At 36.5% G+C, this 26888-nt stretch overlaps 1 protein-coding gene across 9 annotated transcripts; it reads right to left on the minus strand.

Annotated features, from left to right (window-relative positions):
- tial1 (TIA1 cytotoxic granule associated RNA binding protein like 1) lies at window positions 1-26628 on the minus strand. 9 transcript variants are annotated; one of them, XM_062976006.1, is made up of 14 exons: window positions 26387-26628; window positions 18557-18624; window positions 13313-13409; window positions 10525-10623; window positions 10281-10335; window positions 9604-9691; window positions 7770-7845; window positions 6498-6606; window positions 5247-5342; window positions 5078-5162; window positions 4502-4625; window positions 4162-4301; window positions 1570-1661; window positions 1-1196 (listed from the first exon to the last, which is right to left on the minus strand). In XM_062976006.1, the coding sequence occupies exons 3-14, from the start codon at window positions 13322-13324 to the stop codon at window positions 1144-1146; spliced, it is 1029 nt and encodes a 342-aa protein (XP_062832076.1). In that variant the 5' UTR covers window positions 13325-13409; window positions 18557-18624; window positions 26387-26628; the 3' UTR covers window positions 1-1143. The 9 variants fall into 9 exon arrangements, with proteins under 9 accessions (XP_062832076.1, XP_008105003.1, XP_008105001.1 ...); XM_008106796.3 differs by having other exon boundaries at window positions 10525-10674; XM_008106794.3 differs by lacking the exon at window positions 18557-18624.
- Window positions 26629-26888: the final 260 nt, after the last annotated feature.

Consider the following 26888-nt stretch of genomic DNA (forward strand, 5'->3'; position numbering starts at 1 on the left):
CAGAGGTCTATTTTTTTTATTAATGGAAGAGACTATTCAGCTCAGTGATGGCATCAGTATGTTCAGAGATGAAACATCTGCACCACCTAGCTGTCATATGTTTAACACACAGTTTTTGTATCTTAACATACATTCATTTTCAATTTCATGGAGGCAGTTGTGTCAGTGTACGCAGAGTGAGAAATATCCCAGGATATAACATTTGAGCAACTTCATGATTTTATCCTGAAACTACTCAGTGCACTAACAACTCAGCCTCTGTACAGGTCTGTCACATGCAAGCCATCCAAAAATACAAAAATAAAAACAAAAAACCCTTAAGTATAAGTCACAACTGAGTATACTCTTTCAATTGTATTTCTCTTAACCAAATGGCACATTGAGGAATTTCTAAAATAACATTTTAACAATCTGGTTAAAAAAGCATTGGGCTAAATATTTCTAGACTTTAAAAAACCCCAAGTTCTTAACACTCAGATACTATACAACTTATAGGACCTTCAGGTAGGTATACAAGGTTGTCAACCAAAATATTTACATAATGAGTAACATAAAGCAAAATAAATCAGATTCTACTGACATAAGGATTGAATTAAAGGTTTATGAATTTAAAATTAAGGCTCTTTGTAGAGTAACTTTTCACTTTAAATAGTAGTTAATTTTGGAAGTGTCAGACTTGCATATTCTTGACAATTCCACTGCAAACAGAGCAGAATTATGTTCAGTATTATGCAACAAAGCATTACATTGAATAATTACATTGCTACTTCTATTTCTGAGCATGCTTTTGTAACATTGTAGTTTGGTACAAACTTTTACGTAACACAATGAGTATGGCTACCAAGGTGCCATACTTTTAGAAATCCCAAATCAAATGCAATTTTGCACTTCAAGCAAACTAGAATTTTTTTAATACTCTCCTGAATGTGGATAGCAACTATTTGCTCAAGTATTGCAGACAACAATGTTTTCCAGCAAAAGATTGAAGCATTTATACTATGCTTCAGTTTCTTCAAATCATACAGAAAAAAGATAGAGATATTTCCACGTGTATGTCTTCTGATGGCTCTGTGGTTACTGAAGAAAACACTGTCTTCTTTGATGTAATGTTTGGTCCACAGTCAAAACGCCAGGTATTAATGTTCAACTAAAAGCATCTTTAATGTCATTTTTCTTAAAATCTGTGATGTAAAACACTGAAGACAAAAAAAATGGAATGGTAATCTAAGAATCAGATTGTTAAACATTTCCTCCTAATATACCAAAATTTGTAGTCAGAATTGTCTTTATTGACTTTATTTTAAATTTTATACATAAAGAAAACATGTTCATATCCATCATGAACATAAAACTTAAAAAGGTGTAACTAGAAGATATTTGTGTCCTTCACCAAAGCAAATGCTGTGCTAAAGGTTCCAAACAGTTTCCATTTTCAAAATAAATATTCTTTCCCCCCCCGCCAATGTCTATATTCCAGTCTTCAGAATAATCACTGGAAATTGAAACCTATTTTGAAATCACACTTTTTAAACAGAGTCCCAGCTCACTGTGTTTGGTAACTTGCCATACCATATCCAGCCTGATTTGGTATTACAGGAGGCGCTTGTCCTTGGGCAGGCTGAGCACCAAATCCACTCATCCAGGCTGCAGATGGCGTCTGACTTTAGTGTGAGAGCAAAAAGAGAAAGAGAAACAAATGATTTATCAGGAAAACCAATCAGCAACCAAGTTAACACAGACATCTTTCAATTTGAAGACACTAGTCTTCACACTAAATAGAAAAGCTGAAAAATTCTGTTCACTAAAACTTCAGGATGCTTCACGAAACTTCGAATGTATTGAATGAGTTCAATCACCCTATTCTCACACCTATATATAGCAAGTTAATGTAGTAGCAGATACACATCTATTCTGTACGCTGTTTCCAGAAACAATGCCACTACAACAGCTTGAAAAGGTAAACCAATGAATCAGTGGACTTGTAACTTTTTATCATTAATTTAAGAAATTTTGAAATTGTATTTCAGGGAATTTCCCTCAAAACGTAGTTTACAGCCTTTAGAGTCATGGTAAGATAACATTCAAAAATTTTCCAAATTATTAAAATAAAAGTACTGGATAACAGAAAATAAAATAATTCAGTAATACATATAGCCAGAACTTGTCCAAATGTGAACTAGAAATGTTGTCTTCATAGATGACATCAACAGGCAGAATGTGTTCCTGTTGATTCTGACTGACATTTTCAAGGCTTTTAGTGCCATCAACAATGGTAGCTTTCTGGACTGCATTATAAAGAAGGGACTAGGAGCACTATTTTACAATGGCTCTTTTTCTATCATGAAGTTTGTAGGCCAGGGGTCTCCAAACTAAGACCTGTGAGCTGGATGAGGCCCTCCAAGGTCATTTCCTTGCCCCCGTCCTAAACTTTAAACTTAGGGTTACCCAAAGTCTGAAACCACTTGAAGGCATACAACAACACTCCTAATTAACTTGACTATCTCATCTGCCAAAAGCAAGCCCCACACTTTGCATTGAAATACTAATAAGTTTTTGTTGGTTAAAACTGTTCTTCATTTTAAATACTGTATTGTTCTTTCATGTGTTTTTGCACTGCACATAAGATATGTGCAGTGTGCATTTGTTTGTGGTTTTTCAAACTATAGTCTGTCCCCGCAACAGTCTGAGGGACTGCAAACCGATCCTGTGCTTCAAAAGTCTGAAGACTCCTGTTCTAGACCATCTTTAAAGGTAGCCCTACATGGAAAACAATGCAGCATCCAAGTCTGAATATTATCAAAACTGTGAACCTAGCCCAATAGAAGTTCAGCCCCATCTAGAAGCAGCTTCACATCTCCGTCAAGGTAAGCAGATTTTTCAACCTATATAACTTCCATCATTTCTGGAAAAAGTTTCAAACAAAACAACACTTCAACTGTGAAACAGAAAATCCTCAGCATAATATCTTCCAAACAACCACGACAACCCACTATCTCCATCCTCCTCTTTAGACAAGATGCAGAAGAACATGACAGGTTTATTTATTTATTTATTTATTTGCTACATTTATATGCCGCCCTTCTCACCCCGAAGGGGACTCAGAGCGGCTTACAAATTAAATTTACATACAATATTATATTAGTATAGTACAATACTGGTAACAAATTACTATATTGTACTGTATCAACATATTGTAATATTATTAGTAATATTACATGTAAAATATGATATATAATTAATATTATTATATTGTATTATTAGTATTATTATCATTATTAGGTTATTATTAGGTTATGCTTTTAAAGCCAGAGAAGTTCAGTAGAACTATCAGGGATGTATTCCCCACTTCTATCACATCCATCAAGACAGTTCCCATCTCCAACTGGCCTGGAGCTGGACTGAAATGAATTTAAACAGTATCTTCCAAGATAATTTTGGTTATTTCCGATTATTACGAACATAACACAGAACATATGGGAATAAACTCTTAAGTGTATTAATATACCTGCACATGTTTGTAACTATTGCATATTTAATAAACCTAAATCCATTTTATTATTTCAATGACACAAATTTCAAAGATTTCTCTACAATATTGGAACAAATGAACGTATTTTAAGAGATTTTTCTCATAAATATAAAAAGTGTATATTTAGTTAGGAATAGAGAAAGCCGGTAACAGTTGGTAACAAAATGAAAACAAGTTAGTATGTTTCCAAATTAAAGGCTATAAACATTTGAACTCCATTTACATTTGTTCCATGATATAAATAAAAAGTAATAGTCATGACAGTGGCTACTTAAAAAGTATTCAGCTTCACTAGAAAAAAAAAAGTGATGTCAAGTAAGACACTGGAAAAGACTGTGTTCCTGCATGTGTCTTCAAGCCACCTGTTGACTTCTGAGAATCCCATGAATTCCTTAGGGTTTTCTAAGGCAAGGAATACTCAGAGACAGTATTGCGAGATTCTTCTGCCTACAGTACCTGATATTTGCAAGTGCTTCCCCATTCAAGTACGAATCAGAACTGACACTGAGTAGTTTCCTAGATCAGATGGGATCTGGTGTGCCCTTAGGCTGTCCCAGTAAAGATTGCAAAAGAGAATTTACACCCTTGGAAAACAGTGTATGCAAATACAAATATGAAATGGAAGCACTTACTCCACACCAAATCCTTGCTGATTCCATGCTTGTCCATACATTCCATAAGATGGTACTTGCCATCCATTGGTCACATATTGCCCGTATTGTTGTGGATTCCCATACACTTGACTCCACTGTCCCCACTGACTGTAATCTACCTGGTGGTTGATAAAAAGATTCTATTTCAGAAAAAAATATCAAGTACTTAACACTAGTCACCATCTGTTTATCAGAAATGGAAACAGAAATTTAACACTTACTGCATTCATTTCCAGATTCCAAACACTGATTTGACTCACTTGTTCAAATGCATGCAAACACCTAGGGGGAAACACTATCACACTAACACTCCAATTACCTGTTGGAAGTTTTTTGTCATATCAGGTGATTCTTTACCCCAGTAGCATTTAACAACATGCCCTTCAATTGTAGTGCCGTTGACTGAAACAATAGCATGTGCTGCACTTTCATGAGTTGAAAACCTAACAACACAGTAAGAGAGTTTTTGTTACTGTACGTAGAGTGAAAAGTCATCTGGCATTACTTTACAGAATTTACAAGTTATAGGCTACCAGTGGAAGAGAAAACTGCCTTAAATCGCAAGTATGTTTGTGCTACTTTGCTTGTCCTCCTTCCTGCTTACAGTCTTTGGCATGAATAAAGTGGGACTAGGCAACATTCAAACCTTCCATCTTCAGGGATGTAACTTAGCGATTCAACTATTCAAAAACTTCTAATACAAAGATGTGTTAAATAATAAAAAAAACTATATACACAACTTTCAATGACACAGCATTTTTTCTAATTCTAATTATGCACCTTTATTCTTGATTCAAAAAATGTAAGGCCCCTTCCCAATTCTTAAGGCATAGATGATTTTAGACAGTGTTTTCCATGTATTATGGATTCAAACATGGAATATTAATTGGCCTACCTCACAAATGAATAGCCTTTTCCTGGAAAAGCTCTTGTTTCCAAAATTTGTCCAAAAGGAGAAAACGTCTGTCTCATCAGCTGATCTAAAAATAGTAGAATTTTCTGTTAGTTGAATTTGTGCTAAATGGCTTCAGTAACTGTGTTGGAAGTTTAAATGTGATTATTACCTGTTAATCCAGAAGCAATTCCTCCACAATACACCGTGCAGTTTTTGGGGCTTGACTGATTTACTACATCTTCAAATCTCAATTGTTTTGTGGTGCCTGGAAGAAAAAAGACTTTGTAAATGATTGCTATTTAGTTATTTTCAGAAACTGCTAGTATGGGAATCACTGCTTTTAGGAATACTAGCACTTACTTCTATGGCGAACTGGCCTAGTGCTGAGATGGGAAGTGCCTGGAAAAACGTTTTTACTAAAGACAAAAACTCATCATGTGTCCCATATCACAAGATGTGAAGGGACCTTAACAATTACATCACTTTCCGTAAGCAGTTAGTGACGCATTGTATTGTCTAAATCCATTATAATGCAATATATTCACTTTCTTTTAAAGACACTGGCAAAGATACAGTGAGGAAAACTGTAATAATCAGAACCTGTCATTTCAGTGCCCCCTGATATTTAACAAATTAAGATCACGAACTTCTCCTTTTTATCTGCTCAGATTTTGCAACTTTAATGGTCAAATAAATTCTATGTATGTTTATTTAGATTTTTTTACTATGTTTCCATGTGATGATGACACATTAGCAGTATCTACCATTATTATCCAATTTTGCAAAGTATCAGTTTTAGATGGACCAGTCAACTCAAGATTCTTCTGATATACATTATAAGATATATAACCATGTGGTAAACATTGGTTACTCTTGTGACAAATAAGAGTTCCCCCTATGCTGAAACTTTCCCCAGCTCAGTGTAGATTCTTTCAATTGGAAAAAGAACAAAAAATTCTTGCTTCAGGCTGAGGGATCCTAGTTCCATCAGATACCTTCCTCATTCAGACATTAATACAAAGCAAAAACACTAGACCTGTCCTGTGCTTTCTGGTGAAAAGTATTTCAGTGCCTTTGTTCCAACATGACCCACTCAAAAACTATGCATATCTTCTGAGCGAACCAGAAATTACACTAAACACAAGATCAATTTCTTTAAGGCTGTTTTGAGATTTTTTTAAATTGATTGACAGAAGAAAACATAAAAATGTTTTCAGTATATATTATGGCTGCTAATAAAACAGGTGGAATTTTGAATTGTTCTGATTCTCAACAACCGATTGGGCCAAACTGCTAAGAGATAGGTGAAAGACAAATTTTCTCTGTACGTTTTTATATTATGTGAAATAAATCCCCACTTCTGGTTCTCATTAAAATATAGGAGTGAAGTTTCATCCCTGTCCACCATTAATTCACTTACTTTCTTGTGTAGTTTTGGGGGCAGGCGGCTTTCGTGTTGCCCAGTTAGTCCTGATCTGACGACCACCTAACCACTGGCCTCCCATGTGCACAATTGCATTTTCTGCATCCTGCAAGGAAAACCAAGGGTTAGTACCAAATGGAAAGGAAAGGCACTTTTAAGCAGTAAATGTTGAAGTTAAAAATCAAAAGAATGGGTTCAATCTGTTTATCCATAGTCTCTATTTCCTGAATTTTGATCACTTTGGAATCTGTAGGATGGCCAACTATCTTTCTTCATGGCTGACAAGTTTTCCAGGGAGCAATTACATGAAACATCCTTGTCAACTGGACCTTGTCAAGAGAATGTGTGAAAACCCGGGTGCACACAGAAACCCATTTATATACTCATAAGCTATTCTATCCAAAAACTCTGCTTCTTTCACGCATGAATTGCAAAGTTCATTTTGATCTAACAACTTTAAAAGTCTGTTCAGTCAGACACTACTCAGACATGAGACAGACTCATTCGTTTATCCTGTTCTTGCTTATCCTAATATGAAAACCTCGGTTGTGTATTATGCTATTGCTTATTTTGTTATGTGAGCCTGCTAAATTTCTTCAGCCATTTATGGCTCTAGACGAAGTTTGTCTCAGTGACAGTTTGAGATTCACCTCTGGTCAACTATAAAATAGAGTAAGTCAGGTGTACTAAAATACCTAAGGGAAATTCTGCAGGAAAGTGGTTCAATTAAGAACAGGGAAGTCTCTGCCATCATCAAAACCCCCTCCACCCAACATGAATGTTTTTCACATTATTGATCTACTAAATGCAAGCCAGTTCCCAGGGGGTCATTAGCATAAAGGTTGATAATCCCTAATCCGGAATTTCAAAACATTCCAAAATCTGAAATGATCCACATGGGTGCCTGAAGATAAATGGCTCAACTTGATTATATGCACAAAAGCATTAAATGTGCTGTATAAAATACTAAACATAAATGACGTTTTGTGTTTAGGCTTGGGTCCCATCTCCATGCAAATACAGGTATTCCAAAACCTTCAAACTCCAACAAATTTGTGGTCCAGGCTATAAGGAATATTCAACCTATATAGCAAGTCCTCCATATACCATACCTCAATAAGAATAGGAAATTCTGCTCTTTACATACTCAACACTCAAGTAATATATAGAAATGGAATTTGCAGTAGCACACATTAAGCATTTGCTTGTAATATATCATATACTCTGAATTAGTTACTCAGAGAAAGGTGTTAACTTTTGATTACTCACTAGTTTATTGTAAAACGATACAAAGCCATATCCTTTTGATTTTCCTGTTGCCATATCTTTAACTACCCGTGCATCCCTGGGAAGAGAAGCACAGTTATATGAGGAAAATATTAAAGATTTTCAAAATAAAAACTAAAAGGAACCACACACACGGTATTGTGAGCATAATTTTCCCTATGATAATCTCAATAACTCCTATAACTATAGCCATTCCTATACTCTCCCTAATCCTCCTTTACCTGTTAGAAAAAAAGCAGTAGGACAAAAAATAACATGTAATAAACATGCAACCTATCCATATAACCTACACTTTCTATAACTAGACTGTTCAGATCTGAAAATTTTAAAAGGAACTAAGTTTCCTTTTCTAATACTCTATTGGCTAGGGTTCACTAAGGTTCACTGTTCTATAAATTACTGTAACATTTCTAACTATTTTTACCATGCATTTTCTAAATAAATGCCCTCTGCCTAGTGATATAAAATATGAAATATTAAAAAATTGAAAAAGAGGAAAAAAATAGGAATTAAAAGGCATACATGGCCTGTTAACAGATTTCTTTATTTTTCTTGGTCAATTCTCTACCATCATTTTGGAGTTTGGGCAGCTGTAAATTTTGAAAAATTGACATTTTCAGAAATTTAAGAAAGGAGAATAAAACTAACAACAATGCTAAGCACACCAGTACGAAAACAACAAATTTTACACATAAATTTTAGTGAGTAAGTTAAAATGATTGGAAATATAGAACTGCACTGAATATAGAATGTTAAAATGTAAATACTAAAATATGTATATATAAATAATGTATAATAAGAATAAATAGAAATGAGAAAAAAAATCTACAACTGAGTTCCAGTGTGCACAGTTCCTTGCAGTTAGCTTCAAGATCCTGTCCATTCTTATGAGCATTTCTGTAAAATAATCAGAATGCTATTACTTTTAATTGTGACTTGGACTTAAGAAAAACTGCAGGTCTCAGGTATAAATAAAGAGTGAGAAATAGCAACCTGTATTAAACCTTTTTATATTGGCTCATAAACAGTACTACTTACCACATTGAGATAAAAAGCAAAGTAAACAAAACAGACAAAATAAGATTTATGTTTCATTTGTAAATATGTACAGTATATATATAGAGAAAAGATTTTTATTTTTAGCAGAAATATGTTCCTGTAAAGTTAACACAAAATGGTCAGGTTTTGTTGTAGAAGCTAGATTATGCAACAAAGGAGACAGATATGCTACAACACTTACAGGAAACCTTGCAATGTTAAAATGTGCAGTTTTAAAAGTATGGATATATTTATATTGGTTTATACAGAAAAAGGTATGTTTAGAATTGGAAAACACTGTTGTAGTTAAAAACTTACCAGAAAGATGTGAGTTTTAATCTCCATAATCAAAAGCCCTTAATAAAATGCCACTTTCAAAAGAATACATGCATACAACTGGGTTTTATAATTTGCTATACTACATAATATATTTCCTCTGCAGTTCAAAACTACCTACATAATCAATAAAGGTATAAGATACTTTGATTCTTCTAACATGTCTTTATAAACCCCCAAAACACAGATTCGTTCATTTTGTCACCCGCAAACACATTGCAAATGTTGAAAGCACCCAGCTTTCAAAAGATTTGATACTGAAACCTTGTTTGTATGCAACAATATGATGCAAGGCCCACTCCCACCACAAGATCATTGTATACCACAAACCTTAAAAGAACAGTCTGAGCAAAGTTAAGGGCATTACCTATTAACAGAACAGCAATCTTGTATCATGACTCTTTCTGCATTAATGATTTAAAGTGAAAACTATGGTACTTACGATATTTTACCAAAAGGAGCGAATGCTGACTTGATGTCTTCTGTTGTTATTTCTGGACTTAAATCTCCCACAAACACATGAAAGTGATCTAAAGGAAAGCAAAATGGAGCAATGGGTTAAACCTTTGTGCCAGCAGGACTGCTGACAGCGGGTGAGCTCCCTCTGTCAGCTCTAGCTCCCCATACAGCAACATAAGAGAAGCCTCCCACAGGATAGTAAAAAAACAAAACATCCAGGCATCCCCTGGGCAACATCCTGTAGACGGCCAATTCTCTTACACCAGAAGCGAGTTGCAGTTTCTCAAGTCGCTCCTGACATGAAAAAAAATTCATAGATCTTACGACATCTAAGCTGTATTGTTGCTATATAAAATACATACATAAACCAGTTATTGTTATGCAACTCTTGAACTACTATATGAACATGCATGTATTTCAGATAATCTTATAAATGCAATAATAACAACAATAGCAAAATTTTATTTGTTACTTGTCTCATAGAGATGTGGTTAACAAATCACTAATTAATCACTAAGTCTCTTCTCTGGCTTAGTAGAATATTTAAAGAAAGATGGACACTATATAAATGTGAAGTGATTCAACTATTGCACAAAGTCAAAATGCAAGAGAAAAGTGGCAAAATGAATAACTAGTTAACTTTGGTATAATGTTACTTACTTGATGTATCTTTTTTCTGGCTACTTGGTGTTGTTGCCCAATTCACTTTTACTTCCTGAAAAGAAGGAACAAATCAATACCAATATAATTCTAGAAAGCAAACATCAACCCAGTCAACAAAAAAGTGTATTTATTCCTTATAAGAACATAGACTTTAATCTAAGAACAGTATCAAAATGTATGCCAGGAGTCATAATTAATATAGTTGCTTCATTTCCTACATCTTTTTTTCAATGCAACATACCTTTCCCAAAATTTTTCTTCCATTCATTGCAGCTAATGCAGCAGCTGCATCTCTGTGTTCATAAAACTCCACAAAGCAATAAGGATCATTGCTTGTATGCTGCAAAACAGAAAATCCAACAGAAGAGTTGACCCTTCTGCTATCGGGTTGCTGAGAAGAAAATCCGGGAAAATATATTACTTAAACTAGAAAAGAAAATGTAATTATAAATGCTGATAAAATAACCATTAAGAACTGCTGTCCGCACCATCACATTCGGTGCTTAATAACACTCACAAAACTGCACTTGTGCCCCTGATCTAGAGATGAACATAAAATAAAACTGTAGGTTTATTGCTGTAAACCAGAATGTCTCTTCTAAACGGAAGCAATGTTAGCGATACTACTGAAAGAGGGATTCAGTCATCTGACACTGAAGAAGTTACTCACAAATGTGACACTAAAGCAACAAAAGAATACAGAGAACACAGCACAGAGCTGGATATTCCCCCCCCCCCCCCCGCTCCCCCTTTTGGGCACACTGGACTGGATTCAAAAGAGGCTAGTGAAAAACAAAACTTTCAAAAAGGTTTTTACGCAGGGATTATTACCTTCATTAGATTAGGTTGTGTATGTATAGACTTCCTTGTTCCTTTTAATAATTCACTCTAATCCCGGATATATATATATACATATGTGTGTGTGTGTGTGTGTGTGTGTGTATCATACTAAGTAGTTGTTCATTGGGAGTTGATAGAAAAATGTTTTCTGTCTTTTGTAAGACAACCATGAAAACCATGGGGTAGATCTCAATATTTATACAAAAATGAACTAAATCATGTATTTTCTCATATATCTTCAGATTGATATGGAGAAAATTAGAGGCAATCTATACTCAGGTCATACATGCTAGAGGAATCTACTAATACAGACTAGATGCTACTAGAAAAGAAACAGGAACATTCCCTAACTTTCAATATGAAACATAAGGTTTATTATTATGAAAACCTTAGCTCTATAAGGCAGAGATGGGCAACCCATAACTTTCAGAAGTTGGACAGCAACTCCTTAATAACAGCTCACAAAGACAGGTGTTGCAGTCAAATATGTTAAGAACCGCAAGTTTCCCACTTCCACTCTTAAGATCTCAGATTAAAGAACTCGTACACTTCAGAAATGAAGATAAAATTCTGCATACACATTAAGGCCTTTGCTAGTCTCCAGCAAACATACAACAGACTCCGGATGCAAAATTTTCACTAAAGTTTGAATGTTCCATACCTCCTAATTAAATTGTCAATAACAGAATTAAAATCCCGGGTAGAAATCTTCTTCACCTTTTGTTAAAGAAACATTGAACATAAATCTGAAAACTGTTTCTGGTTTCTAAAGAAATATGTAATTATAGAGCAAGTTCCAATTCTTACACTCGACTTCAGTAGAACCAAGATTTTATTCCCATCCTGCTGAGGCTTTTTGTGGCATCAAGATCTGCTCCAGACTATTCTGCCCACTAAAGTCAGTTTTAGAATGCACAGGTGACAGGAAGGACAGAGTTCTCAATTATTTGGCTTAGAATATGATCTTATAAACATACCAGGGAGAAAATTCCACTGAACTCTACAGGGCTTATTTCTTACTAAACAAGTATAATATTGCATTTTTTTTCGTGCCAGGAGCAACCGGAGCTGCTTCTGGAGTGAGAGAATTGGCCGTCTGCAAGGACGTTGCCCAGGGGACGCCCGGATGTTTTGATGTTTTTACCATCCTTGTGGGAGGCTTCTCTCATGTCCCCGCATGGAGCTGGAGCTGATAGAGGGAGCTCATCCACACTCTCCCCAGGTGGGATTCGAACCTGGCAGCTTTCAGGTCAGCAACCCAACCTTCAAGTCACTTAGTCCACTACGCCATCTGGGGGCTCCCAATATTGCATTGTAAAGACTGGAGTCCAAACACAACGTTTTAAGTTCAAAGTGCTGGTTTTGACCTACAAAGCCCTAAACGGTTCTGGTCCTGCCTATCTATCCGAACGTATCTCCTCCTATGAGCCCATTAGAACCTTAAGATCTTCCAGGGAGGCCCTGCTCTCGATCCCACCTGCCTCGCAGGCGCGGCTGGTGGGGACGAGGGACAGGGCCTTCTCGGTGGTGGCTCCTCGGCTGTGGAACTCCCTCCCCAGCGATATCTGGCAAACCCCATCCCTCCTGGGATTTAGAAGAAGACTAAAAACTTGGCTCTGCGCCCAGGCATTCAGCGAATAAGCTCATTGGCTGATGTAATCGGGTCGCAAATCTGTAATTGTAGCAGTATTGAATGACTGAGGATGGTGCATTAAAATTAAACATTTTAATTTTTGTATACTTTTTATCATGTTTTAATTGTTTTGTTTTATAGTATACTAGCTTTGCCCGGCCACGCGTTGCTGTGGCTTATGGGAATCCTTTGTTAGCCAGGTGGAATAGCAGTGAATAGCCTTGCAGTCTCAAAGCCTGGCCGTTTTCTGGAGTAGCTGGAGCTTTTTGTTGTACGAACGTAGAGGCATAGATGAGGGGTTGTGCTGCCAAGTTTAGTGTTTCTGGGATGTGTAGTTTTGTTGTTTTGTCCTAGGCCGAAATTTCATTACCCTTTTATATATATAGATTTGTTGCTGGCCCTCGTGGCAGAATGTAAGCCACTCTGAGTCCCCTCGGGGAGAAGGGCGGGGTATAAATGCATGTAATAAATAAATAAATAATAGGTATCAAAATCAATAAATAACTTACTTTTAAAATGAAATAATATTTTATATGAACTATGTAGAATGCCTTACCTCTGTTATCATTTTACAGCTTTTGCAGGGCCCAATTTGACTGAACAACTGAAGTATAAGCACCTCAGTAACATCTCTGGAAAGATTTCCTACATAACTAGACAGATAAAAGAAAACATAGTATTAATCCAAAAATACATTCCTTGCCAATGTTATTCCAAATAGCTTATGAAAATATAGGTAATATCTTTTATAAGCAAACTGAAGCTATCCCACGCTACATCACAAACAGATCTGGTTGCGCATCTCTTATCCAAAATTCTTGAGTGTAGAATTTCAAACATGAAATTCATTTATAAACACTTTATACACAATAGCTTGAGGAACATTTTGTATGCAATATTTTAATCATTTTGTGCATAAAACAAAGTTTATGTACATTTAACTCTCAGAAAAAAAAGTGTCACTACTTCAATTATCCATGTGGACAATACTGGAACATTTTGGAATTCTAGGTATGAGATGCTCAACCTTTATTAAATAGTCCATTGCAATTAAAGATACAAGGATGTCATGCCAGTCAAACTGCCATAAGTTATTAGACATCCAAAGTGTGCAAGAAGAGCCAATTCTGAATGTATATGTGCTCATCAAATAAATGCTAATTTTGAATAAACTTTGAACACAAAAAAACAGACAACAAAAAAAGAAAAAAAAACTAGAATAAAATATTGTCCTTTGTGATTCAAGATTTTAAGAGAAGCACATAGATGTCATTTTCTTTTTACAACCATCACCTTAGGAGAGAACAAGAAAAAAATTATCAGTTATGTGAGGAAATCTTCCAAGGAAAAACCTTGGAAAAGTTCTTCACACTTGTATGCATGCTTTAACAATGCACATAAATAGTAAATACCATCCTGCTTATGATAACATCACTCAAAAGTACACTTAGATATCTGGATAAATGGGCAACAACAACATATACGGTATTCAGTGAAGCTTCCTTCTGAGTAATCATGTATATGACTATACTGAAAAATCAAGGCTTCTATATCTAGGAAGTACTAGTGTAAAGGAATACATTTCAAAACTAATATGATGCAGCATGGTGGGGTAGAATATTCAACTCACATATATCTATTAGCCAATCACAAATTTCTGTAAATGTCAAAGCCATAGTGAAATAACTTTTTTCAGATTTTTTCCAGAATAACTGATAATAGAAAAATGCAATGATTGCCCACTCAAGTACAGACTGAAAGCCATTTTCTAACGTTAGGAATGTAAATTCATTAAATTTGCTTTGCATGGAATTATCATGTTTGGTATTGTAGAAGTTTACTCAGAATATAAAGTGGACTTTTTAAGAGCTTTATTTTTTGCTCCAAATGAGGCTACAAAGTCTGAAACTATAAGGGATATCTAAACGATGGGGTATATCTTGGTTTTACTAGTATGCGGACCAGGCAACCTCCATGCCCCAACTCCCAAAATCCCATGACAAAACATCAGCGTTATAGGAAAACTAGATCAGATTATGTTGTCTTTACTAGTTCTCCACAGTACCAAGCTCTAACACAAGAACCCTGATCCATAAGGAGAGGAATGTTGCCCTTGCATCAATGAATCATAGAATAGTAGAGCTGGAAGAAACCTCATGGGCCATCCAGTCCAACCCCCTGCCAAGAAGCAGGAAATTGCATTCAAAGCACCCCCGACAGATGGCCATCCAGCCCCTGCTTAAAAGCCTCCAAAGGAGGCTTTTAATCATTCACATACAGGCATATATACAGGCACTTCTCAAGTTAAGAACAAGATAGGTTCTTTAGGTTTGTTCTTAAGTTGAATTTGTTTTTAAGTCAGAACAGGTACTTTTAAAGTGTAACTCCAGTCGCCTTTGAAAAAAGTTTTGGATAGCATAGGAAAGGGTGAACACCCATAGCGTTTGTTTTGCTGTCTGTGCCCCTATTCAGAAGATTTCACCTCACTTTCTGTCCCTGCAATAATTGTATTTTGAAAAAAATTGCTTGTTGTTGAAACAAGGATTGGTGAGAAAAATTCAATGGAGACACCTTTTCCCCATAACTCTTCCAGGAGTGAATTTCCCTTTCAGGGGATAGATTTCCCACTTCCTGTTGTCTCAGGCCTATTCTTAACTATGAGTCGCTTGTAAGTCGTATGTTTGTAACTCGGGGACAGCCTGTACTGGCAAACCTCAGGAAATGAAGACTGATAAAAAAGCTCCTTTATATGTCCCACAGCCCCCATTCCACCTCTTTTAGAGTTTTTAGCAGCATCAGTACTGGAGGATGGTGAAGAATGGCTAAAGAAACCGGTTTTCAGTGTCAGGTTGCAGAAGTGTTTGCAGGGGGGGAAATGCAACAAAGCTTGAGCTATGAAATAAGAAATTCTGCTTTAGCAAACCCTACTGTACCTGTGTGCACCTTCCTACAATAGACTAGGTAAACAACAGCTGCCTCCAGAATCTTGTACTGGGAATGTGTGAACAAAGAAGAGAACAGATATGCCTCCTTCACCAGTTTTCAAACGAACAAATCATAGATTTTTAAGTTTCGTCAGATAAATGGAAATCATTAGAAAACTGGAGGTTTGATGCATGTTGGAATAAACTTTCAAGTGGTCTGTAAATGATCCAAATGTTTTTACTTTTCTTATATAAAGCTTATCTGACCAGTGGTTTCATTTCACATGCACATACAATTTTGAATAAAATTGCTGTACATATTAATCTGCTCCTATTTTCTCAATTCTTTGTTATTTCTGCCTCCAGTTCCAAATTTTCTGTCAGAGAAGAAATGCCCAGGAACACATTCGCTTTGTTAACTCAGGTATACCTATAATGTACTTCTTTACATAAAACGAACTGAAAAAAGTAAACTGGGATAACGAATTACAGTGATCTGACACTGCATTTTACATAAAAGGAATTTCTCTTGTTTGGAAATAATTTTGGAAGTAATGAATAGTACAAACACCTAATATTAAACATTTTATTCATCATATTGAATCTATATTTTCCATTTTTCTGAACAATTGGGAGCACTCCGCCCCTAATTTTCCTGTTTTTTCCTAGTCTCCCACATCTGCAGTCTACTTCCATGATTAATCCTCCTGCCATAATAAATATCCTTGGTTTTTAAGTCACAAGACTTTTCTGTAATAGTCGAGCACAGACTTCAAGAATTGCTAAAATCAGGTTGTGATCGAGCTCAGCTTGGGTAGATCACTTTTCTTTTGTTCAACTTTCATGAAGTGTTTGTGCATGTAACTTCTCTGTCCATATTTTGCTTCTCTCAGTGCTCGTAAGATTACTTTTAACACACTTAACACTTTGCTCCTATATTTAGATATTGCTGAGTCCATCCAAACCTGACAACAATCCCAGGTATTCAATTGTCACAGCTCATACTGTTCTGTTAACAAAGATTGATTTTTTTTTTCTTATTCCTTTGTCTAACAGCAGACAATATGCAAATATCACATGCTTTATTATTTATTTATTTATTAAGTATTTCAGGGTGACAGCTGCAATTCCTTTAGAAAATAAATCCTCTTCAAAGCACTTATTTTGAATACATGATGCTTTTAAAGGGTAAGGTAAAAGTAAAGGTTTTCCCCTGACATTAAGTCTAGTCGTATCCAACTCTGGGGGTTGGCGCTCATCTCCATTTCTAAGCCAAAGAGCTGCCGCTGCCCATAGACATCTCCTAGATCATGTGGCCGGCATGACTGCATAGAGTGCAGTTACCTTCCCGCCCGAGCAGTATTAATCTACTCACATATGCATGTTTTCGAACTGCTAGGCTGGCAGAAGCTGGAGCTCACCCCACTCCCCGGATTCAAACTGCCAGCCTTTAGGTCAGCAAGTTCAGCAGCTCAGTGGATTAATCCGCTGTGCCACCTGGGGCTCCTTACTTTTAAAGAGATTACAGTAAAAAAATGAAAACGTTTATGAATTGTAACTAAACCAATAAAAGAACTGGATCATAAAATATTTGTTAGTAATATAATGGCATTAAAAAGTCATATTGTATTTTAGAAGCCAGTTGGCCATTTGTTTTGACTGCTCTACCAAGGTGGACTATTTTAGAAGCATGTTTTAACTAAAGATTCACAGAACTCCTGAATCTACTCCGCTGAAGTTGCCACTGATCAATTATGAAGCTCACTGACATTTAGGCATCTGGTAAGACTCAGCAATAAAATTCAAGATTGAGAAAGCTGTAAAAAAATGGAGTGTGCAGGCAATTTGTTAATAGGTTCTCTGCATAAGGCTGCAAGGTCAAAATGGAAATGAAGTGGGATGAAATTCAGGGAGCAGAATCAACACAGAATTTTAACTGCTGCCTTCATACTATTACTCAATACCTGTTACAGACCTGGCATTATCAGGGTTTTGTTCTTGTCTCAATAATATTGCTGTAAATAAAATGTTAATTCTACAAACCACAAGAACCACTAACATCTTTACAATAAAATATGCTAACTTTCAACAGGTACAAAATTCCTTTTCAGCATCTATGTTTAACAACCAGGTACATGATTCAATTTTGAAGTACAATTGTGAATTCACAGAATATTAAACTAGATGCAATAAGCATGAACAACCTTATTAAGCTGCTATTTCTAACAAGACAATAAAGTTTGCTTTAGATGGTTCTTCTATTAAAAATCTCATGTGCTTTCCTAATTGAGGAAAAGTGCTACATCATAAATGTTTGTTTAACTCCTTTGCACCTAAATTCACTTGCGAGTATGAACTAGAATAGACCACTGATTCAACTGTTGAATGAAAGATCAAGTCTCATGTAAACCTTTCTGATTCAATGGGACTGCCCTAGTTGGGATGAGGAAGTGAACACTAAAGATAAAGGCAGGTTTTAAAACGATCTCTCACTTAAGATGTGGAAGGTACCTGGAAAAACAAACACAAAGCTGAGGGTGTTATTTAATACAGGAGAATTTGTGAACCTTTCCTATGAAATCACATTATTAGAAAAATAAGGTTATGTAATAATTAATTGCAACTGGGAAAATTATTGGGAATATGAAGACAGCCTACATAAGCACAAAATGTATTTTCCTTTCATTTCTCAAAAGCACATTTTAAACTTCATAAATGTTTAGTCTGGCTTAGTTACCTTAATCTTGCAAAAGACTGTAATAGAGGACTTGAAGTAAACTAAGTAATTGTATAAAATACAATTTTTCTTCCAATTATTTCCTAAGTACACATAATTTGCAAAACCATAAATAATGAAATAAAGGCATATACTATACCTCTATAGGCTGTCTCCCTAATTCATGAGACATCACTTATGCTGCATTGACAGGCATAGTATAGAAACCTAGATAGATAACAGAAGTAGTTTATATTCTGACATATATAGGTTCCAATACTAGGTACTGTTCTGCATGTGAAAAAACATTTATATAAACCCCATAACATAGAAGGAAAAATTGCTCAGCCAATAAAATGAATTCAGGCAGGAAGACAGTACACACTTACCTCACTTGTGAATAATTCCTAATGATTTAATTGAAATTCAAAAGTAAACCGTTACTAGTACCATACTGGTAGTTTATGAAGATGGAATAGAAATAAATCTATCTACTTGACATGATGGATGTTTTGCATTTATCATGTTATGTTGACATTTTGACTTATCTAATATGACCAACAAAGTGAAACCTGGGTATTTTAACATGCTGACTACAATTTGAACTCTTAACAAATGTTCAGCATGAAGGAAAATTAGTTTCAAACAGGTAATTAATGTATTGTCTGAAAATGCCAGTCACAGATGCGGGTGAAACGTTAGGAGAAAATGCTGCTAGAATATGGCCATTCAGCTAGGAAACCACAGAACACCCCAGATAATTAATAGCTTATAAGCTTTATAACTGAGAGTTTTAAGAATCTTTTCAATGGAAAACCGAGAAGTTCAGTTAGGATAATATCATCAGCTTCTTCTCTCCCATCATCCTAAACAGCATTCAGGGCTTCTAGTAACAGTTCCATACTTTTTGATGAGATGTAGTGAAGAGTATTACTTTATTGCTTAATTGCATCATTTCTTACTCCTTAGCGAAAGTACTATGGACACTTCTGTAACACTTGTGGCAGTCAATCGCCTGCACAGGCTTGTCTTTTTTAAATGTTTGACAATAAATGGTCCAACATTATTAAGAATCAAGCGGGACATTCAAGTGTTACAATTTTATGCAGAAGTAGACTAACCACAAGCTTCTCCCTCAATTTTCTGACATTTAAAGAAGGTGGTGATTAGAATAGATCTTGCCTGATTTCAAAAGTTAAACAAGATCACACCTGGTAGGTAGTGCAATTGAACCCCACAAGAGAACACCAAGACTCTCCAATTTAGGGATAAGAATTAATCTCATCTGAAATGTACGGCAGGTTGGAGTTGACACAACTAGGCTAGGTATATGGCAATTTCCTATGTAAGAACTCGCAAAATACATTTCAAACGTGCATGCAGATACAGATACTCATGCAACCATATGCTTGGTATTTTTAAAGCTCCGATTCCTCAAAATATAGATCCAAAAGAAACCCTTCTTTATATAACAAAAATGTTTCCATTAAAAGCAAAGCCAGTTCATAGCTGATAATACTGTAAGTTGTTTCTGCCTTTTCTCCCACACCTTGCTTTTTCTCTATGCGAACATGACCCCTAGATCGTATATTTACATCTTCCGTGCAATGTTATGGATAGACTTCAGCACACAGTGTAACAAAAGAATGTGCTACAAGGTCCACATGGTTACACTATCTCCTATATGTCCACTTCTTTTAAAACAGGAGACAGGTTCTTATTTACACATGGACTTACAAGATTTTAACAGTGTTCTTCTAGAATCTGTGCACCATTTACAGTTTACAACAACTTAAAATCACAATTAAAAGTATACTTTCAATAAGAATACAGAGGAAGTGGTAATATGTAAAACATATTTTATATAAAACACCCTTTGAACAAAGCAGTCTTTTAGGAAGCAGAAACCAACCACTGTGGAAATGCCTATCTGAAAAATACATCCAGAAAGGAGGTTTCTTGCATTTCATGGTGCAAAGTGTTCCACAATATGAATTTAAAGTTACATAGTGTGATAGGAGAGAATCATGCAAAAATGTCACACATAAAATGGTTCTAATCTTTCCAATAAGAATAGTTTACCTTGTGTAAACATTATTAGTTTAAGTCCACAATTTAACTTCTACAACCATAGTTCATTTCTAATATACAGAAAATTCTTTCAAAACACACACACACACACATATTAAAAATCTTACAAAAAATAAATGCTTATCCTCTCAGAGTGTATGGTGGAAAAGAATTTGAACACATCATATGTGTGAGCTGCATTAAAACACAGTTACTATCCTTCAAAACTGTTCTCCTTCCATTTCTTGAAAATATGAATTAACACAACATTATATTGCTTAGGGAAACAACACAGTTTCTTCATAAAGCAAACAATGCAAGTAGTTGTACTGTTCTGGCAAACACAAGGAAATTAGTAGTGATACATGACTCCATACATACACAGCACAAAGATATGGCAACTGCCAGTGAAAGACCAAGTGAATAATCCTTATCTCTAATAATGTGCTGTTAATTAACTCAAAAGTCCTACTGAGTTCAATGGGACTCATGCTCAGCAAACACACTTTGTATTGTAGCTTGAAGAGTTGGGTCCTATTCTTGCATCAATACATCAGAAATCTCCCAGCTACAAGACTTTTAGAAAGCAAAAGCACCAATCGAGCACTACAAAAGAAAGGTAACATTTTGAATAAATTCAATTCTGATCAAACTCCCTAAATTCTCATTTATAAAAAAGCTTGCAGACAAGTAGTAGAAATAGTGAAATAAATTGTTAGGCTTAATGTTTAAATGCAGCCATGCAACAATCATTTATTATTGTATGATAGATGGATGCAAGCTGCATCCCAGCTACATCCTACTCAATGCTCTTTTCCTTGGGCCTGTGATCTCTTTTCTTTGTTGTTGTATTGTACCTTCAAGTAATTTCCAACTTATGGCAACCCTAAACTGATCCTATCATGGGGTTTTCATGGCAAGATTCAGGGAGGTTGAGTGTTACTTGCATAAGGTCATGCAGTAGGTCTCCATGGCTAAGCAGGGATTCAAGCCCTGAACTACAGTCATAGCTGATTGCTGAAATCATGAGACCATGCTGGTTCTCTAGTCTGCCAAAAAAAGAGAACATTCCTAATTCAAGCTATTAAGACAGTTAGGATCAGTGGCTAAATATTCATAATAACTAGGGTAAATTGTTTTCAAGCATGCAACCGAAGTAGAAATAAAGTTGGTCAAAGAAACTGTGTTTAAATTTTTCACTTTTGTGGAGTGGGAGAGGGAATTGAAGACATCCAAAATATTCCAAATGAACCATAGAAACTGAATTGTCATTTTAAAACAAAGAAAATATTACATTCCCAGCTCATACTGTGTGAAACTAAACCTACGGAATGTTTAATTACAGAAGACATCTGAATCCAGCAGGACAAGGTAGCCATACACAACAAATACGAGAATTCCAAATTTCCTCTTTTTTTTGTTTCCAGTCATCAAGGTAGGAATTTTGAAAATTTGATGGTAAAACTGTTAAATGACCAAAATCAGTATGATTTTAAGATGTAATCTTTCTTAAAACAATTATATCCTCAAATTTAAAGGTATTTTATGAGCACTAAATAAATGTACCATATTCACTATTATCACATCTCTAGCTCTAAAAAGTAAGTTATGTATACTGTTGATTTCCATGCTTTGATTGCCTTAATTCATTTTCTTCATTTCCCCCCAAAGTAGCTAAAAACACTGAACTAATGTACCCCCTTTTCCCTTTGCTGCTTCAAAATGTAAAAGAGTTGTACAAAACTGCTTGGCCGGTCTGTTAGGATGTTTAAATTATAAGTATTAGGCAGAACCACAGTGAATTCATTAACACAAGAAACAATATCAGTGCTCCCCAAAATTCCCTTTTTCATTTCTTTCAAAAGAAAGAAAGGAAATAGAATATGAGAACTTAGAAAATTTTTTCATTTAACAGTGAAATCTGAAACAATTGCATCATTTGTTCACAAATAAATTTTTCTGCAGGAAGGAGGAAAAAGAGGTTTCATCTGGAGTCATATGGTAGGAATATAGTTCACATCCAGTTTCCCAAATGAAGAAAACCTTGTGTCATTGTACCTTTCAACTGAACAAAACATTTCATATCTCATTTAGATCTCTGACTTCTCTTGCCTGACCATGCCTTCCAAAGAATTACCTTTCAAATTTCCTCTTCATTCTACTATCTCTATTCTGCATCACTATACTTTCACTATCATTTCATATTGTGTGCCTTCAAGTCATTTCCAACTTATGACAACCCTAAGGCACAGAGTTTCCTCTGAGGCTGAGAGTATTTTGACATATTATTCCATTCTGTGTTCTATAATCTTTCACCTTTTATTTGAGACATACATCATCTGATGTCTCTTTGCAGCACAAACTGAGTATCCCTTATCCAAATAATGGGGGACTAGATGTGTTTTGGATTTTTTCAGAGTTTGTGTTATTTGCATATGCATACATAATGAGACAACTGGGAGATGGGACCCATGTCTGGTGGTAATTTCATAAAATATGTTTCTGTGATTTTGTGAAAAGTTTTAGTATATCAAACAGCCAGAAGGCAAAGGTGTTGTGGCCATTCATGTGGATGCTTTTGAAGTATTTCAGGATTCCAGAAAAGGGATGCTCAACCTGTATTAGATCCATATGGGATCTCCCTTTCTTCTCTACTCTTCCTCCAGTTTTTTCAAAAACATTGACCTGATTTGAAATTGCTATTTCTCTGCAACCACAAACCACTCATGAATGAAACTCTTACCCCTAGAAGCCTCTCTCAGTGCACAAACAACTCTTAGCCTCAGTCAGTCACAAAATGGTAAGATGTTCTTTCTTAGATTTGTCTCTGGCTCAAAATGGGAAAACAGCTTAATCTTTTCCAACAAGATCAGCAGAGTGGTTAGGAAAACTTGATAACTCACCAAACTGATTGCAAGTTTGTATTTGTAACATGATGCCATGGTGAAATTAACTGCTTTGAAAATTAGGTTCACCATTTTGAAGCATCCTGTATTTTGAAAATCCAGACAAGGGATGCTCAACCTGTATTTGAGCCATATAGTATATCCCTTTCTTCTCCCCTCATCCTCCAGTTTTATTATACGTTATTTGGGAATTCCAGATAAAGGATGCTTAACTTGTATTAGATCCATATAGCATCTCCCTTTCTTCTCCTCTCTTCCTCCAGTTTTATTATACAACTAGCTTGGGAACCCGGCAATGCCCGGGTTATTTGATACAGGCATTATTTGTTTTTGATTGTTAGGTATTCTCAGTTTGGAGTGGGTAAACTACAATTCCCAGAATTGTGGGTCAATCCTCCCCAAACCCTGCCAGTATTCAAAGTTGGCCATTTTGGGTCTGTGTACCAAGTGTGGTACAGATCTGTCATTGGCTGGTCATCGCCTGGCTGCAGTGCTCTCTGGATGGGGGTGAACTACTACAACTCCCAGTTTGCAGGGCAGTAGGCGGGATCATGCAAATTTCACACCAATGGAGAACCCTGGGATGTCTGCCAGTGGTGGAGGACAATGCAAAATCTAGGATGAAATGGTCCCCAAATGAAAGCATTCCTTGGCTGGTGGGCCATAGTGTTTGGGGAGGACATTGGCAGGGGTTGAGGCTACATGTTTATGGCGCTTGCTGTAACCACAATGTCAGTGGAAAAGAGTGGCTCCTTAGCACTGAGAACTGTAGCCTGTTTGTGGAGGCTAGAGGCTGTCTGTGTGAACAGACACCCATGCCACATACACACATATGGGTTTTCACTTTTATTATAGAGATAGATAGATAGATAGATAGATATTTGGGGATTTCAGATAATGGATGCTTAAGCTGTACTAGATCCATATAGTATCTCCACTACTTCTCTGCTCAGTTTTATTATACAATACATTTGGGGATTCCAGAAAACGGATGTTTGACCTGTATTAGATCGATATAGTATCTTCCTTTCTTCTCCCCTCTTCCTCCAGTATTATTATACCATATTTGGGAATTCCAGATAAGGGATGCTCAACCTGTATTATATCCATATAGTATCTTAATAGGACCTTAATAGGAAACTGGACTATCTATATAATTACATGTCCTTAGTAGTAAAGGACAACCTGGTAGTTAAGGCCCCTTCCCCCAGTAACATGCTATGCTAATAATGTATTGTGTGGGTGTGTGTATTTGAGTGTGTGTGTGTGTATATAGTATATAATATACAATATAATTTACAATAATAAATAACAATTAATATACAGGGTGTTTGAAAAAGAACTCCCTAGTTTTAATGTGTTTTAACTTAAAACTAGGGAGTTCTTTTTCAAACACCCTGTATTGTAAATACATGTAATATTGATTATAATATTATAATGCAATGCAATATAATAATAACGATAATAATAATACAATATAATAATATTAATTATATATTATTTATTTCATGTAATATTACTGGTAATATTACACTATAGTGGTGTAGTGCAATGTGCTGGTATATAGTCTAGTGTTGTGCTGTGCTATTGATATGATACACTGTATGTAAATATTATTTGTAAGCCGCTCTGAGTCCCCTTCGGGGTGAGAAGGTCAGGATATAAATGTAGTAAACAAATAAACCTAGAACAGCAGAATACCAGGGTGGGAGTGGGGTGAGGGGAACAAGAGTATAGAAGGTGATTACTGTAAGGTTATACCTCCCAGCTAGGAATCCACCCAAACAGCAAACGCTACAACTGGATAGGCTGGCCATAGAGATAGACTGGCAACAGTGTAGCAGTTGGATAACAACCTCGGGATCAGTTTTAAATTGTTTTATGTTTATGTCTGATGTTTTGTAGTTTTAATGCTTTAATTTATAGTAGGCCATTGTTTTAGATATGTAATGTACTATTTTATTATTTGTGCGACATTGAGTTTTGCCATTTCTTTGATGTAAACTGCTTTGAGTCTCTTCAGGGATGAGAAAATCAGTATATAAATGCAACAAATAATAAATATCTCCCTTTCTTCTCTGCTGTTTTATTATACAATATTCTGGGATTCCAGATAAGGGATGCTCAACCTGTATTAGATCCATATAGTATCTCCTTTTTTTTACTGCTCAGATTTATTATATAGTATTTGGGGATTTCAGATAAGGGATGTACAACCTGTATTGGATCCATATAGTATCTTGCTTTTGTCTTTCTCCAGAATTATTATACAGTATTTGGGGATTCCAGATAAGGGATGTTAGACCTGTATTAGATCCCTATAGCATCTCCCTTTCTTCTCCTTTCTTCCTCCAGTTTTATAATACGATATGTGAAAATTCCAGATAAGGGATGCTCAACCTGTATTAGATCCATATAGCATCTCCTTTCTTCTTTAGCTTTATTATATTCTCCACGCTCCCCAGCACTTACAGGAATGATCCACACTGCAAAGCAAGATGACTTCCTGGAGGCTCCCTCCTGGACCTGGAAGCGCATGCACAACTCTACCCAACGCCAGAATACAAGCAGCGGGAATGTAATGCGAGGCATCCTCACAGAAGAAAATCGCGTGGGGGCATAAAGGCATTTTGTTACGTTTTGAATTACGTGCCCTGATCGTTCCATGGGCTTCGCCGTTCACGTGTGTGGACGCGTGGCAGGCCAAACTAAAGAGATGAGGTAATGGGGCGGAGGAGGAACGCCCTCATGTTCTCCAGGAATGCAGCGACTCCTTTCTGGCGTCCAATGTGGGGGACAGAGGCGTTAAAAAAGGAACAATAAGGTCTTTCCTGACGAAAATTTCCCTTCAGCAAGGTGCCTGTTTCTCCTTCGGCTTCACTGCTTTGCTACCTCGCTTTTCAGCTCCTCAATGGCTGCTGCCTCTCCTTGCTTCCACAGAGGCCTCCCTCCCTTTCCCTTTCTCTCCATTATGAACCAGAAGGGCCTACCCGGTCCCCACCCCACTCACTCACAGTGTCTTGGGCTGCCCGTCGTCTTCCATGGCGGCGGCGAAGGGCTGACTGGGCCCGGGCCCCTCACCGAGGAAGGCCGGGGGAGAGGCTCGCACACGCGGCAGGGAAGGGCCCGAGGAGGCGCCCGGCTCCCCAGGCCCGAGACAGCGAGAGAGAGAGAATGGCCGGGGAAAGAAGGAAGGAGGGGGGAGGGGGGCCAAGGCAAAGACCCACAAAATGGCCGCTGCCGCCAACCACTCAGGAAGCTACACACTGCGCATGCGCGGCCCACCAAAACCGCCTCTTCTGTTTCCTCCCGGGAAAAAAAGGCCAGAGCGCAACCTTTTCAGTCCTCCACCTTTTCTTGAACTTCAACTCCCAGAAGGCTCGGCGAGGATAGCTGCCAGGCAGGAATTCTGGGAGCTGGAGTCCGGAAAGACCGGAGGACTACGGATTGCGGAAACGCCGCGCTAGAGCGACACACGCACTGCGGCTTCCGGATTTTTTTGAAGTAGGCGGAGAG

Source organism: Anolis carolinensis, chromosome 3, assembly GCF_035594765.1.
Source record: "Anolis carolinensis isolate JA03-04 chromosome 3, rAnoCar3.1.pri, whole genome shotgun sequence".
Classification (NCBI taxonomy): Eukaryota; Metazoa; Chordata; class Lepidosauria; order Squamata; family Dactyloidae; genus Anolis; species Anolis carolinensis.

Excerpts from the sequence above, each read along its gene's own strand:
- tial1 (XM_008106792.3), bottom strand. The coding sequence starts at position 26,415 with ATGGAAGACGACGGGCAGCCCAAGACACT. Across the intron at positions 6,607-7,769 it reads TATCGTTTTACAATAAACTA|GATGCAGAAAATGCAATTGT; the intron begins GTGAGTAATCAA and ends TTTTCCTTGCAG. Across the intron at positions 5,163-5,246 it reads AATTGCTTCTGGATTAACAG|ATCAGCTGATGAGACAGACG; the intron begins GTAATAATCACA and ends TACTATTTTTAG.